The sequence below is a fragment of the Struthio camelus genome, chromosome 16, assembly GCF_040807025.1.
Source record: "Struthio camelus isolate bStrCam1 chromosome 16, bStrCam1.hap1, whole genome shotgun sequence".
NCBI classification, from domain to species: Eukaryota; Metazoa; Chordata; class Aves; order Struthioniformes; family Struthionidae; genus Struthio; species Struthio camelus.
The window spans coordinates 4,588,585-4,603,573 of NC_090957.1; the positions used below are offsets into that span (position 1 = coordinate 4,588,585).

Sequence of the window (14,989 nt, forward strand, 5' to 3'; positions counted from 1 at the left end):
GCTGGCCTGTCCGCTACTCAGGCAGAAGTCCTCTCACAAGCACAAACCCCAGCCACCTCCCTGCTGCTGCCCTCTCATGTTCTCAAACAGAAGTGACCCTTCCATTGACTCCCAGGAACATGCGGAAGGTTTTTTCCCTGGGATTTGTCTGCTTCTGTAGTGCCTTCCCAGCAGCTGGGAGAGGGCCTAGCAGGTTCCATGGCCCTGGCCCCAGGCACATGTCAGCAGCACCTTCACTTTGCAAGGGATCTGTGCCTCCTCCTCCCAGTCCTCTGAGAGGCTAACGCCTCTCCCACAGCGTGGCAAGAGCCTGAGGGCTCCTTGCCCACCTGCAAGGCATGGTCCTGATGCACACAGCACCCTGGCATGCAGGCACACTGCTCTGAATTACAGCCCGTGCAGACCTGGGCGCACTCCCTGGCTTCACACCCCTGCACCATCCCCGGCAGAAGGTAACCGTCGTGCCCTGTCCCTGAGACGGTGTGGCTGGGCCTCCCTGATCTAAAGCACCTCCTGCTCCACACAGGAGAAGCTCCGAGAGCCACCCTGACAGCCCCTCTCAGCTGTGCAAGGCGCTGCCTTTAGAAGAACCCTCCGGGAACCAGCGCAGCAGTGCCCTGCAGCCACAGACCGACTGTGTCAAGGGCTCTCAAGATTCCTCCCCACTGGCAGCTCTCAGCTATCCTCTGATTCCCAACTGTCTTTCACTTTGGAGTTGCTCATCTCATCCTGGCGCCTGCAGGCAGTGCCCTGAGTCTTGCTGCTCCTTTACGTCAGAGTCCAGTACTCACTGACCAGGTTCTTTCAGATATTCCACACATACGGAGAGTGTCATGTTGAAGAGAAAAGCTTATTTTGAAGACATTTGATGTTACACGGGACTTTTGATTTAGCAGAGTGATGCAGCAATGAACTGAAATCCAAATTCAAGTGACACGTCTAGCTAATGCCTATGGCTACTTATCGAACACAAAGGTCACCCTCTGGCCCCCTTTGTGTGGGGATAAAGTCAGTTCTCTGCATAACATAGCAGAAATGCTCTGGCTGATTTAGACTTCCTCGACCAAAAGATTTGAGCCTGCCAGCTGAAATGCTCTCGCTGCTGCCCATGGGTAGAGGCACACAACCAGAAAACAATGCCTGGAGTCTACTGGCTTGGGCATCTCTACTGCTGGCAGGAGAAATAGTGCCTATTCACTCAGCACACACACTGTCCTGCCTGGGGCTAGCCCCCACCATACCTCCTCAGGCCCCTGGACACACAGACACTCCCAAAGAGAAAAGAATGCATGAAAACCCTCACAACTTCAGTAACAACGCTTCAGTAGAAGAACCAGAGTTTTCCAAGGTACGTGACACCTCAGAACAATAAGGTGCGCCTTATTCATTACCTGAATAAGGTGGAACTCTGGGTTTTCTCTTCCTTGCTCAAGGCTGGCCAGGCTCCTCCACACGTGCCTCGATGCTGAGGAAAGAACAGGCAGAACAGCCTTGGGCAGCCACAGAGCAGCCTCTCAGACACTGACTTCCCTGCACAGGGCCCACACTCCCAACGTTACCTTTCGCGTCCCAAAGTCCTCCCCTCCAAGCACCTCACCCATCACCTCCGACAGAAACACAGGAAGATCCCTCCAGCGCAGCTACTGCCACCGCTGCAGCAGCTCAGCAACACCCCCCACACCTCGCCCGGGCAACACACCGCTCACACACAGCTACTTCGCCCACCACACCATCTCTGGCCTCTTTCTCACATGCCTTCCAGTAACACTCCCTTCTAGCACCCAACGGCTGGGGGCTTTACTGGCAAGAAAGTACCCCCACCTAGACGCCAAGCTTGCCTCCTCCTCAAGGAAAGCAACAGCCTAAAGAGTACTAAGCCATCTACCCTCAGAAGCAAACATGTACCTCACTCCCTACTGCAAGCTCCAGGAAAAGAAAAGTCCACGTAGCACACACAATAAAAGACAGAAAAGCAACTCACAGCCTCCCACTTTAATCACCTGCTGCTAAAGCAGGGCTCAGGAACCAGGTCTTTCCACAAGTCTCAGCTGCACACTTCCGCACTAGGCAGAAGGCAACAGTCAGCTGAAACATTTTGCCAGCTGAAACAAAGCTGGAGTCTGGCAAAGAGTTCTGCTACAGCAGCACAGACTGAAAGCGCTTTCTCAGGTCTCTTCTAGCTGCTTTCAAAACGACAAGGAAACACTGGAAGGCTTCGTCAGGCTTTCTTCACCAAAAATCCCTTCTTCTCCACGCTTTTGCTCCCAAAGCCAGCCTGTACTATCACCCCTGGACAAAAAATCTTCTCCCATAAAAACATCTTCTCATTCTGCGTATTCTGTTTTTTTCAGAAGGCCAAACTCAAGCAGGCAACACATTGCTGTGTCCTCCAGTTGAACCTTTAGCACAACACAAGTTTCAGTCGAGCTGCCTCCAGGCACTGCTTGCCAGCATCAGCCGTCCAGCAGAGGCTAAGTACAATTCAACCGCCTCCAGGTGACCTGCAGGGAGAAATAGAGTTTCAGTACCTGGCTGTGGGAACAACACCCGCTCTTGAACAGAAGCACACCCTGCTCCAGTTTTTGGAGAGCGCTCACCATCCGTGAGAGCCTCGTTCGGCCCTTTGTCAAACGCTTGGGGGATGAGAAGTACCTTGATGACACAGGAAGATCCATTTTCTCTTCACTATTTGGGGAAGGAAAGGGGAAAACTGGACTTTCTACAGCAGCCAGAGCCCACGAACATGCATGGACGCAAGGCAGAAGCAAGGAAAAATCCATCTATGCTTAGCTCCCCCCACAGCAATGCACACCTCCCGGAGAGGGTTACGCTCGGTCTTGACACCGGAGGTTTAACCAAGGGCCTGGGAGAAAGGAACAAGGACACTGGTGCTGAGGAATATTGGAAACCAAGAGGAAACCCGGGCTCCAGCCGGAGAACCTCCTGAAAACGCTCTCCACGCCAGGGGGTGCTCGCATCCCTCTCCTCGGTCTAGCGAGGGCAGAGCCCGTTTGTGCCCCACCTTTGACTTTCCTCCTTAGCAAGGGCAGCGCAACAAGGAGGCTGTCCAACAGGCGCTAGAGCCCTGCACAGGCAGGCAGGCGCTCAGGCCCTGCCCTTTGCACAGCCCTCTTTCCTGCCCGTCCCTGGCCACGGCAGCCGGCAGCAGCTCCCGGCCGCAGCGTCTCCCTCTCCCGCGCAGGCTCCCCCGGAGGACAACTCCCGCCGCCCCGGGGCCGCCGGCCAGAACGGGGCCCCCGCGCTCCCCGCTCCGCCCCAGCCCCCGGCGCCCCGCCGGCTCCCGCACCGCCAGCGCACCACAGGCGGCGGCGGCGGCGGCGGCGCTCGGGGCTCCCGGCGCAGCAGCCGGCAACAACCATTTTGGCTCCGCTGCTTCTCCCCGGCCTCCACAGCGGCACCAGGGCCGGCGGCCACGCCCACACAGCCCCGCCCCCGCGCCGGAAGTGACGCCTCCAGCGCCCCCGCCCCGCCCACCCCGCGCTCCCCCATTCGCTCCGGAGGGGGCGGGGCCTCCCGGGGCGGGACCTGCAGGAGGGACAGGCAGGGGGCGGCAGTGCGCGTGCGCAGTGTGGAGGGGGCGAGGAGGGGTGGGGGGGCAGAGAGGGGAGGGGCGGGGCCATGGCAGAGCATGGGCGCTGGCGTGGAGGGGGACGAGGAGGTGGTCAGGAGTAGTCAGCGTGGACTCACCAAAGGGACCTCATGCTGGACCAACCTGACGGCCTTCTCGGAGGGGATGACTGGCTGGGGAGATGAGGGCAGAGCAGTGGGTGTTGTCTGCCTGGACTTCAGCAAGGCCTTGGACACTGCCTCGCATCCCTTCCTCCTAGGTAAACTCAGGGAGTGTGGGTTGGCCGAGTGGCCAGGGAGGTGGGTTGAGAACTGGCTGGATGGCCGAGCTCCGAGGGTTGTGGTCAGTGGAGCAGAGTCTAGTGGGAGGCCTGTAGCTAGTGGTGACACAGCAGAAGGCTGTGCTGCCATTCAGAGGGGCATGGACAGGTTGGAGAGCTGGGTGGGGAGGACCCTCCTGAAGTTCAACAAGGGCAAGTGCAGGGTCCTGCACCTAGGGAGGACGAACTCCATGGCCCAGGACAGGTTGGGGGTTGACCTGCTGGAAAGGATCTCTGGAGAGAAGGAGCTGGGAGTGCTGGTGGACACCAAGTGAAGCATGAGGCAGCAGTGTGCCCTTGTGGCCAAGAAGGCCAATGGGATCCTGGGGTGGGTGCATTAGGGAGAGTGTTGCCAGCAGGTGGAGGGAGGTGATCCTCGCCCTCTCCTCAGCCCTGGTGAGGCCTCACCTGGAGTACTGTGTCCAATTCTGGGCTCCGCAGGACAAGAGAGACATGGCGCTACTGGAGAGAGTCCAGCGGAGGGCTACAAAGAGGATGAGGGGCTGCCTGGAGCATGTCTCCTGTGAAGAAAGGCTGCGAGAGCTGGGCCTGTAGAGGCTGGAGGAGAGAAGACTGAGAAGGGTTGTGATCAACGTGTTCAAGTATGTGAAGGGAGGGTGTCAAGAGGACGGGGCCAGACTCTTCACTGTGATGCCAGCAGCTTCTGAGGAAGGCTTGGCCTGGCCTGGGCCATCTCTGGCCCGCGGGAGCCCCCAGCATTTGCGCCCCTTCTCCTGGCAGCCCCTCCCGCAGCAGTGGCCGTTCCTCAGCGCCATCCCCGTGGTGAGGGCTGTGCCCGGCTGGAGGGCGCTCGCAGCCCCTCAGGACCCCTCCACAGAGACAGTCGAGTGTCTGCAGGTGACGTCTACCTAGGGGAGCGTTGGCTCCCAGCCCCCATCGCAGACCCCCCCATGCACTTGGCTTTGCCCCACGGACACCCCCCCGGCAGTGGGGCAGCGTCAAAGGCTATCTGTATGTTGGCAGGTGCTGTGGAGCAGCTGGGAGAGAGCCGGATGGGGCCAGCAGAGGTGCTGCTGGTGCTGTGCGTGGGCAGAGAGTGCAGGAAGGCACTTCCTGAGCTTCCTTGCAGACCTGCTGGTCTCTGCGTGGCCTTGGGAGTCTGTGGCTCTTGCCCAGGCTTGGCAGCTCCTTTTCCCTTGCCCCCAGCCCAACAGCAGGGAGCTGAAAGCACAGACTCAGGGAAGCTCCTTGCCTTTGGTGTTGTCCCTGCCTTGAGCTTCCTCCTGAGAATCCTCTGGGGAAGCATTCTGGGGGTGAGCGGGAGCTGTGAGCAGCCCTGCCCCACGCAGCCCCTCTCTGCCTAGGGGAATGACCCGGTGAGCCCGAGGGAGCCCAGACGCTGGGGCTGCTCTCGGCACCGCTCTGCTGCCAGGAGCCGCTGAGCCTCAGCGGCGGGGAGGCCAAGGCAGCGTGGGGCTGTGGTGAAGTGTGGAGGAGGAGGAGGAGGAGAGGAGCTGTTTTCTTGTCACCTCCTACTGTGAGGTTGACACAGGGCGAAGAGGACAAAGATGGAGCTCTGGGACGCCGGCCACGGGACACGGCGTGGGCGGAGGGTGCCAACACTCCCACCCAGGGTAAAGACTTCAGGAGCTCATTCCCAGGAGCTGTCGCAGAGCTCATTAACTCTGAACATGGCTGTGGAAACCCTGGGGCCAGGGGGAAGCTGGATGGTCTGATGGTCTGACTGATGGTGCCTTTTGGCTCAGATGCCAGTGTGGGCACCAGGACTTCTGGCTCCTGGCCCTGATGCTGCCCCTGCTGTCCTGGGGCACCCCAGGCAGAAGTCCCTGCCCCGAGGGTCGCTGCTGGCCTCACAGTGGGGATCACCCACCTGAGATCCTGGTGTGGGAAGGAGGTGGAGCTGCTTGGGTGGCCGTGCAGAGCCTGCGTGTGCAGGGATGCCGTATGGGGAAGCTGGCCCCACAGGGGAGCCTCCAGGGGATGCCCTGAGCCCCTGGACTCCCACGGGCACAGCAGCATCCTCTCGCTGGGGTGGAAATCCATTGCCAATATCCCTAGGGAGGGGCTCACCGCGTGAGAGCTGCATTTGTCAGGAAAGGAGAGCTGTGTGAAGAAGGCTGAGGGGTCCTGCAGCTCCTGCTGGGCTCTGGAGAGGCTGCAGGAAACTGCCGTGCTTGAAATGAACCCTTGCACTTTTCCTCAGCTCAGTGGGGCTTTCTGTCCAGGAGCCCAGCCACTGCCTCTAGTCCTTCCCACTGGATCTCCTTGTACCTCCAGCCTGGCAGAGCAAGCATTGATCTGGGAGACACACTGCGGATGTCCGGTAGCATGATCTCCATGCCCTAATGGCTCTGTTTCAGGTCCAGACCTCGGCTGGGGTCACAGGACAGGTTCTAGCCTGATGGCCCCTGTGAGGAATGGGGTTAGTTTGGGGAGGGGGTGCTGTTTGATGATGCCTGCCCTCCGCCTCTCCTTGGTTAGGCATGTGCTGAATGGTTGTGAGCTGGCTCAACCAGAGCATGACGTGTCTTTCCCTTCTTTTCCAGAGACCCTTGCTGTCTGGGAAGGTGTGTCTGACTACATTGTACGGCAGCTGATGCTGAACCAGGTGGGTCTGCCCTCCTGGGCCTCGCCAGGAAGCCCTTCTTCTGGGACTTATGTATTAAAGGGATGACTTCTCTGCTTTTACTTGTATTTTTGAGAGGGTGAAGGGGAGGGGGGTGAAAACCTCCGGAAAGGTCTTCACAAGACCTTCTGCAAGGCTTCTCCAAAGCTTTCCAGGAGTAGGGAAAGGCACCGAGCACCATCCCCATGCCCTGACAAGTCACCAGCCTGTCCACCTAAGAGCCTCCTCCTTCTTCTCTTCCTTCTTGTTTTCAGGGAGTCCGAATTATTCGCCTTGGGACCTTTGATGTTGTTACATCAACAACATGTTGGTGGTGGGAAGCATGGTCTTCTGACTGTGCGCAGACCCCTGTTCCGTCTGTCAAAGAATATTGCGGAGGTCCAGGGCCTCTCCGATGATAACGCCTATGCTCCTGGTAAAGAAGACAGGCTGAAACTTTGGCTTCCCCTTGGGACAGCTTTGGGGTGTGCATAAGTGCTGTTCAGCAGTGACTGTTAGAAATCTGGAATTCCTTCACCAGGCCCTGAGAACAGCTTCAGATTTTTTTTTTTGGACTACTCCTGACATCCTAATGCAGAGTACAATTACACTTGCTCTCCGCATGACTTGCTTTAACAGCTGGCTACATGCCACATGTATTGGGGCTGCTGCTTCTCATCAGATTTAGTTAACACCGTTGGTTCATGTTTATGCCACCCTGGAGCTTGTAAAGGCAAATACTGGCATTCATGGTGGCTCTTCCATTCTCCCGCTCCTTAGAATTAGGTCACAGGCAGCTGTAGAGAGCCCTGAAGCGGAGATGGGAACAATAGTGTGTATGCAAAGCCATGAGAGGGCAGCTGTTCTGTGATTGCTGGTCAGTGGTAGCAGCACTGCCGCTGTAGTGGACATTGGGGATGCCTGTGGGGCAGCAGGAGCCCTCTGACCCCAAAAGCAGGGATGTTTGCTGTGCACTGCTGAGGGTGCTGCGGGTGACTGGAAGGATCTAAAGAGGAGCGACGCAGTACGTGGGTTTTCCTTCTTCCTTGAATCCCTGTGACATGGCACAGCTAAATCTCTCCCAACCTGGAAGGCACTGAGTGCGGGCACAAGTACCGTGGTGGCACCCACTCCCCCATCATGGGAAGTGGCCTCCTTTCTCCTCTCCTTGTTCTGCCATCATGTCTCTTGTTCATAGGAGATGGCTAGGGCCCTTTCTTTCTCCCTGTGTAGGGAAGAAAGCATTGCTGTACTCTTGGCACATCCGGTTGCAGAGTGCTTTGAACTTCTCGGGAGGGATGGCATCAGCTTCCCCCATGAGCTTTACCAGCAGGGTTAAAGAAGACAGCTCTGTAGCAGTGTCTTGCGGGAAGACCTCAAAGCTGCCAATGCTCCGTTGTAGCCTGCTGAACTGCTTTGTTAGGCACTGTGTTCTTGCTGTGTTGCTTCCTAGGTCATAAGCAAGCTGAGCCCCTGAAGTATGCTCGCATAGCCTCGCACATCTCTGTTCCTCGGAAACCAGTGGAGTCTTGCATAGAAGAGAGCACGTGTCTTTTCTCTCGCTGCCTCAAGAGCGGGAAGAATGTTGCCTTTGTGTGGAAGGACATTGGCCTGCTTGTCATTCAAGGAAAAGAGGTGAAAATGAGGTTTTACAGAGACTTTCTGCAAAGGCTAAATGGGACTGGAGAGCTGACAGCAGCTCTTACCTGCGGGTAAGGTTTCCCTTTCTCCACTGCTGCTTCTAATCTTTTGGGAATCCTAGCAAAGGACGAGTGAGTGGATTTCTGATGGCCTGCCACGACCTTTCTGGGCGGGTGGATAGTCGTGGCCTAGAGTAATGCCAGCTCCCTGCACTGTTCTTCTCTGGCATTCAGAGGACTCGGTGACATAGAAGACCTTGGGGATTTCTGTCCTGGGTCAAAGCAAAGCTCCTTCCTGCCCAGGATCCCATTCCAATGTGGTGAGGGACAAATTCAAAGAAAAGGGCAGGTCTGTGGTGTGTTTTCCCCTTAGATTTGTCTCCTTCCAGAAAGCCATGGTTCAGTGCTGTAGCCGAGCCCTGCTTCCCAGCTCTGTCTCTTCCTTCTGTCTTAGTCCGTGGTGTCCTTTGAGGCTGTTCTCTGGGCCAAGGCTGTTCTCCAGCCTCTGTTGCAGTGGGTCCCAGAGCAGGGCCCTCAGCTGCTCCTTGAACACCCACCAGAGGCTTGGCCCTCACAGTTGTCCCCCGCTGTGCAAAGGGAAAGGAAGGGCTGAGTGTCTCTATTCCTCCAGGGTGCAGAGGCAGCCATTTGAATGCTAGGAGAGACTGTGGGGTTAACGGCACGTGTGACGCCTTTGTTCTCAGCTCAGGAGGCTCCAACTGAAGCCAGCAGGGAAACTGCAGCAGCCAGGAAGCCTGGCTAGTGAAATGCCTTCCCCTGTGCTTGCCTCCATGGCCTTCGGCATGAGGCAAGACCTGGTCCCTGGGCTGAGTCTCTGGATTGTCAGCCTTGCAAAAAGCCTGACCGTGTGCTTGCCCTTTCTCATTTATTTCCCTCCAGTTGCTTTGCTGTAGCACTGAGGGGCTGCTGTAAGGAAGCGAGTGCTTTGTTTCAGCATTTCTGAGAGGCAGGTTCTTCTCTGAGCCATGGGAAAGTGTGCTGCCCTTGTGAGCACGGACCTCGTTTTCTTGGCATCATCTCCCCTGTGTCTCTCACCTTGCAGATGCCAGAGCTGAGGGATTCAGTCCTGTCGGGCACCAAAACTGCTGCTTCTCTCACCGTTTGTGGCCGTGCCATTGTCTTTCCAGAGTGAGTATGTTTGCTTGCGAGCCCCTGGCTGCCACAGGAGATGGCAGATGGTCTGCCATGGCAGCACAGGGGAGGGAGGTGAAAATGAGCTTTCTGCCAGGGAGGATGGGGAAGCTGATGCCCCTGCAGGCACTGGAGGACTTCCTGATGTTACTCAGCTTGCTGATGGAGTCCTCCAGGATGTGGCATATTCTGCATCTTCTGCTTTGGAAAAGGATGGACTTCACAGTAGCTCCGCAGTGCCACTGTGTCCCCATTCTTTGCCCAAGGTGCAAAGGAAGCGGGCTGCCCTCCCTTCCCGCTGCTGTGTTTTTCCTGTGTCCAGGTACAAGCTTGCGAGTGTAGTTAGAAAACCCCGCGTGAAGCCCGTGGCACCTGTGAAGCCCACATGGGAAGAGGAGAGGAGAAAAGCTGACTCCAGGGGCAAGCAAGGTAGTGGAAGAGCTGATTCGTGGCAGGGCTTTGTGCCTTCTCCTCCTCCTGTGCTCCTTGGTAGGGCGTAGGAGCCCAGGTGGCAGTGCCCAGGTGGCCTCAGGTAGCATGAGGCACTAGAGGTGACACTGCTGTCCCAATATGGGCAATCTCCAGAGGGAACAAGACCTTGGGGCAGCCCAGCACTCCTACCTGCAGTGGCTACCTCCGAGTTAAACTTGCCCCCATTTCCATGGGGGTCCTGAGAACAGCTGGCCCATCTCAGGGAACCAATGTGTTTTCATCTGATGGGAAAAGTCACCCCGAGTAGATGGTAACAAGTCTAGGAGCCTGTGCCAAGGCTTCCTTTCATTTTCAAAGCAAGGAGTAACCTTTCTTTCTTAATTTCTCATCATCATCCCCAAAACAATGCCTTTGGGTTGACTCTGTCAACAGAGGACTTGTAGGCAGTATGAGAGGAGTGGGCAGATGCAAGGTTCTGTTCCCTCGTGTGCAATGATTACCTCTCAAGGGACTCTGGTCACTGGCGCATCCCAGCAAGTCCCCTTTTGCATCATGTGACTGGGACAGAGCATGAGGAAATGAATAGCCCAAAAGAAAAATGCTGTTGCACAGTACAAGCGGAAAGTTGGACAGGAGCCAGCACTCCCAAGGGCCTAAGACCCCCCAGAAAACAAAGGTTCAAAGGAATCAGCTGGAGGCCTCACAGTTTTACCACAGGCTTGAGCCAATTTGCATCTCATTCCTGCTCAGAAGGAGTCCACAGTGCTGTCCTGAAGTGTTTTCTTGCCTCCTGCTTGCAGGAAATCTCCCTGCCAACCACCTGCTCTTCAGAGAGCAGCCTCCTCCACCCAGAATTCCTGCTCTCAACATGGACAAAGGAAAGGGAGACACAGGCAAGGGCAAAGCTCCTCCTGGCAGGTGAGGCACTTGGAGAAAGGGCTGAGGGTGACCCTGTACTCTTGTTGTTTGAGTGAGACGTTTCCTTTGGAGACAGTGTTGGTGGTAACTCTGAAGGCCTTTGACCACATGCCACAATGACCTCTGCTCCCTTGCTGGATGGCCAGCACACAGCAAGTTCTTGGGAGAGCCCCGGGTTCGCTTCATGGTTCTCCTGACTCTGCCTCCAGAGTACGGGCTTTTTGGCAACTCAGTGCAAACGTAGCTTCTGGGAGACCAGGGCCCTTTTCTCATGCCTTTTAGATGTAAGTAAGCAGCAGCCTTTCTTTCTTGGTGACAAGAATGTTGGGGATGCACAGACATTTTCCAAGGGTGAGGGAAAGACTGAACGCTCTTGGAGTGGCTTTTAGACAGAGGAGGTGTTTGTCTGAGCTCTGTGCCACTCTCTGGGCTGTTTGCAATGGCCACTGAGTACTAAGTCAGAAGGGATTAAACATGGAGGAGCTCTTTCTTTGAATGGAAAGGACGTTGCTTTGCAAGGCAAAGTGAAACTGCAGTTCTCCCGCCACCCAGGATACAGAGCAGGAGGGTCTGTTAATGATTTGGTTCCCTTTAAGCCTTTTCGTTCATCTGAAAAGTTGTCTTGTGGCAGGCCCAAGAGAGTGGCAGGGATGGGTAAATGGCAGGCGTGCTTTCCTCCCCTGATCACTTGCTCCATTCTTGACACTGAGTCCCCATACTACTACATTTTCCATCCCCAACCACAGAGTATTTTGGACCACCGAGCAGTGATAAATGCAATTGCCAGGAAGGGACGTACTGGTGTCTCTCGGAGCCTGTCCTTGCACATGACGTGGCACCACAAGTCCTGGCTGCATCCAGAGAGAGCCTGGGTGTGGGCATCCTGAGCATTTCTGTGGGCATGTTGGGCAGCCCAGGCTGTTTCAGCCAGGGGTGATCTCTGTCTCTGTGGAAGGGAACACATGTATTTGAACGCACATCATTCCCCTGCAGAACTGCCTTGTGCTGCAGTGGCAGGTGCCCAGCTTGTGAGTGCGGGCTGGGGAGCAAACTGCCCCTGTGCTCACACCACCTCCCCGTGATGTGTGTTTTCAGCGTGCTGCCAGCCATCCGAGGGAGCTCCTCAAGAAAGGTGGAGAAAGGCAGGAGGAAGCAAAGTGCTGAAGCCAGACTCCCAGCTGTGAGCCCTCTCAGTAAAAGCCAGGAGAGGGCAGGACAGGTATGTGATAGTGACTGAGGTCCTCCTTGTGCCATCTGGGCTTGTGGAAAAGTGCAGTTCTATGGGCAGCGGGTATAGAAGCCTCCTTCCTAAGTGTTCATTAGACCTTGGATTGACCTTTTCAGGGGCTTGCTTTAAAAGGCGCAGGCTATGCTCTATTTTCTCTAGGCGTTGGTCACTACTGCCTTCTCCGGAATCACATCAAAAGCCCCTCTTTGGCCCTGTTCCTCGTGGAAATGTACCTGCTGAGCCTTTCAGGGATGGAAGGTGGCCACCTTCTGTTTCTCTGAGTGGTTATTTAGCTCCCTGGTCAGAAGAAAGCAGGGATTTTCTGTCTGGCCAGTACTAGCTTTAGGGCCTAAGAGCGCTGAGAGAAAGGCTCGAGACAAAGGGCTGGAGAGAGAGAGAAATTACCTTCCGCCACTGGAAAGAAACAGATGGCAGTAGTGCTCCTTGCTGTGTCTTTTCTGTGGCCCTGCAGCACGCAGGCTTTCTGTCTGTTGTGCAGGGGCAAAGAGATCTGTGGGACTCCTCAGCTAAGCCAAAAGAGAAGAAAGAAAGGGCAGGCCTGAAAGGCAAGGGAGAAAAGGAAGAGGCAGAGAGGAGCCAGGTACTTTGTAAACCTTCCAACAGAAAAAGCCTTTCCTCTGCTCCAGGGCAGCGGAGCCTTGCAGGTTCCTCAGGGAGCCAGGTTGGAGGTGCCTTGTTGCTGCCGAAGAGCGAGGCAGGGGAGTCCTGCCTTTCCTAAAATCTGAACGCCCAGGAAGATTTTCCTTTCCTGTGGGTTTGGCTGAAAAGCAAGCAAGGCAACTGAAGACAGAGGCGCATGTTTGAAGAAGACCACCGTATTTCCTCTGGAGCTCTTTTGCAGAAGCATCCATAAGAGGCCAAGGACGCCCAGGAATGGGCTCCGTGGTCCAAGAGAAGTGCCAGTGGTATGAAAGGCCCATTGCTGGGCTGTTGGGTGTTGGGGAAGCAGCAAGGGAGGCCATGAGCACTGATGCTGATGGTGCAACCTGAGGTCAGCAGGGGTGCTCAGGCTTGTTTGGTGTGACGTGCTGAATGCCACAGCAGGGCTGCATTCCTAGCTCCTGCTGAGCCAACAGCAATTCCTTCCCCTCATTTGAGTGGACTGTGTGCTCTGAGCCACTGAGCCCGGTAGGAGGATTTCGTTTTGGAGTTCTGCTCTACCAATGGCAATGCCTTCCACTCATTCATGATGTGAGGAGTGAGCTCCTGGTGGGAGAGGGGGGGCCAATGGGGAATTGCAGTGATGCCCTGGTGACACATCAGTTTCCCCTTGAGAGCATGTTGAGGTCACTTCATGGGTTGAAAAGAGCCCCTGTGCGAAGTTGTGGGCTGTGTTTGCTTAAGGGAGTTGAGGCTTCGTATTGCAAATATTAGCTTAAGATTGCTGACTGGATGGCTCAAGTCAAGCAGTGTAGAGGAGGCAGTTGTGAGACAATTGTGCCCTGTAGGAAGAACGAGCCCTGCTAAACCCCCATCCCCAGTCTTTGCCTGGGATGAAGGCAGGGCAGGTGTCCTGCTCTGCAAGTCACAATTCCCTTCCCTCGTTTGTGTTGCCTTGAGAGAGCCCAGCTTGAGAGAGAAGTGCCAGTGGGAAGCAGCAGTGAAACCTGGTCAGGCTGTGACATGGCTAGGGTATGCTGCAGGGACCCTGCCAGTTCTGTAGCTACAGTGGCAGCGTGCCTTCATGGGGTGCCTGAGGCCAGGCCAGAGCAAGGGGTCTGGTGACAGCAGAGATCCTGCAGGCACTGGCTGCTCTCTTGGTGCCTGTTGAGAGCCTCTGAGCGTGCTTGGAAGTGGGGCTAAAACCTTCCTTGACTTGTCTTGCAGGTTCAGCAGAGAAGTGAAACCCAGTCAAGGGTGCAGTCGGGCTCATCCCTAGCTCCAGCTGGGAAAGAGGAGGAGAGTGCTGGGAAGCTGCGTGAAGAAAAGCCTTCTTTTCAGGATGTCCTCCAGTACTGCCTGGCACCAGATGAGGACGTGACCATCAATGTTTTATTCTCCCGAGGAGAATAGACGAGGAGCAGAAAAGAGCAGCCGAGAGGCTGGGGGCACAACAGACGGAGTAAGTGTGTAGCAGCTCCAGGCAAAGCCTGGGAGCGTGCAGGGGTAGTGACCCACCGAGGTGTCAGAATCCCAGTGCCAGAGCCACTGGTTTGAATAGGAGTTGTTGTGACTTGGGATTGACCTGGCTTAGACCTTGATCCCATGCACCTCTCTGCAGCCCCCAGCAAATGCCCAGCACTCCCTTGGAGGTGGATGCCTCAGACATGCCTTCCCTCCAAGGGGCAGCTGTTGGGCACTCCAAATAGGATTACAGTGTGGGACATGGAAGTCTTGAGCAACTGAACACAAAGGCATGTTTGTCTGCCCCTTTTCAAACCTCCCCCGGAATGCTGAATGCTGAATGCTGAATGCTGAAGCCAAGAAACGGGTTTCCCGCCTAGTCTTGGCCCCACCAGGCTCAGCCTCAGGCTGACCAACTGCTCCAAGGACTTTGGGTGGAGCCAGGGGCCTGTATCACATCCCAGTGAGTATGGAAATGCCATCAGAAGCACACCCACAAATATATGGCCTGAAATAGCCGGCAGTGTTTCTCTGCCTTTCTGCCTGTGCATCCCACTGAGCCTCTTCCTTTCTTGCTCCTTAGCTCTGGAGAGAAGAGCCGCCTGCCGAGCCAACAGCAGAGGTACCAGTGAGTGCCAGCCATCCCGGCCCTCACAGAATTGTCTTCCTGTGCATTAAACCAGAGCTCCAAGGGGCTGTGGCTATTTCCTTGGCATGGTGTGAACTCTGCCATTTGCGGCATGTGACTGTCCAGAGGGGCCCCAAAACAAGAGCTCAGCAGTCAGGGCTTGAGTGTCAGTGCCTGCTCCCAGGGCAGCTCTCTCCCAAGGTCATGCCATAACTATTTGTCCGCAGCTGTGGTCACGATGTCTCAGGGCCCTCCTACTCTTTGCAGGAGCCAGTCAGAGGAGTGGAGTCAGCCCTTGCCTGGCAGCACATCCCCTGGTGACAAGGGGACACTCCAGGGAGGTGGGAAGAGCTGGTGTAGCCCTCCTGAGGCAGAAGGGGGTGGAGCCAGGGCCTCCCTCTCCTGCTGCCA

At 56.1% G+C, this 14,989-nt stretch overlaps 1 protein-coding gene across 1 annotated transcript; it reads left to right on the forward strand.

Annotated features, from left to right (window-relative positions):
- Positions 1-3,636: 3,636 nt before the first annotated feature.
- LOC138061287 (uncharacterized) lies at positions 3,637-14,499 on the forward strand. The gene is made up of 8 exons (XM_068910473.1): positions 3,637-3,848; positions 6,437-6,498; positions 7,949-8,207; positions 9,199-9,284; positions 9,610-9,716; positions 10,520-10,637; positions 11,733-11,856; positions 13,714-14,499. The coding sequence occupies exons 4-8, from the start codon at positions 9,199-9,201 to the stop codon at positions 13,897-13,899; spliced, it is 621 nt and encodes a 206-aa protein (XP_068766574.1). The 5' UTR covers positions 3,637-3,848; positions 6,437-6,498; positions 7,949-8,207; the 3' UTR covers positions 13,900-14,499.
- Positions 14,500-14,989: the final 490 nt, after the last annotated feature.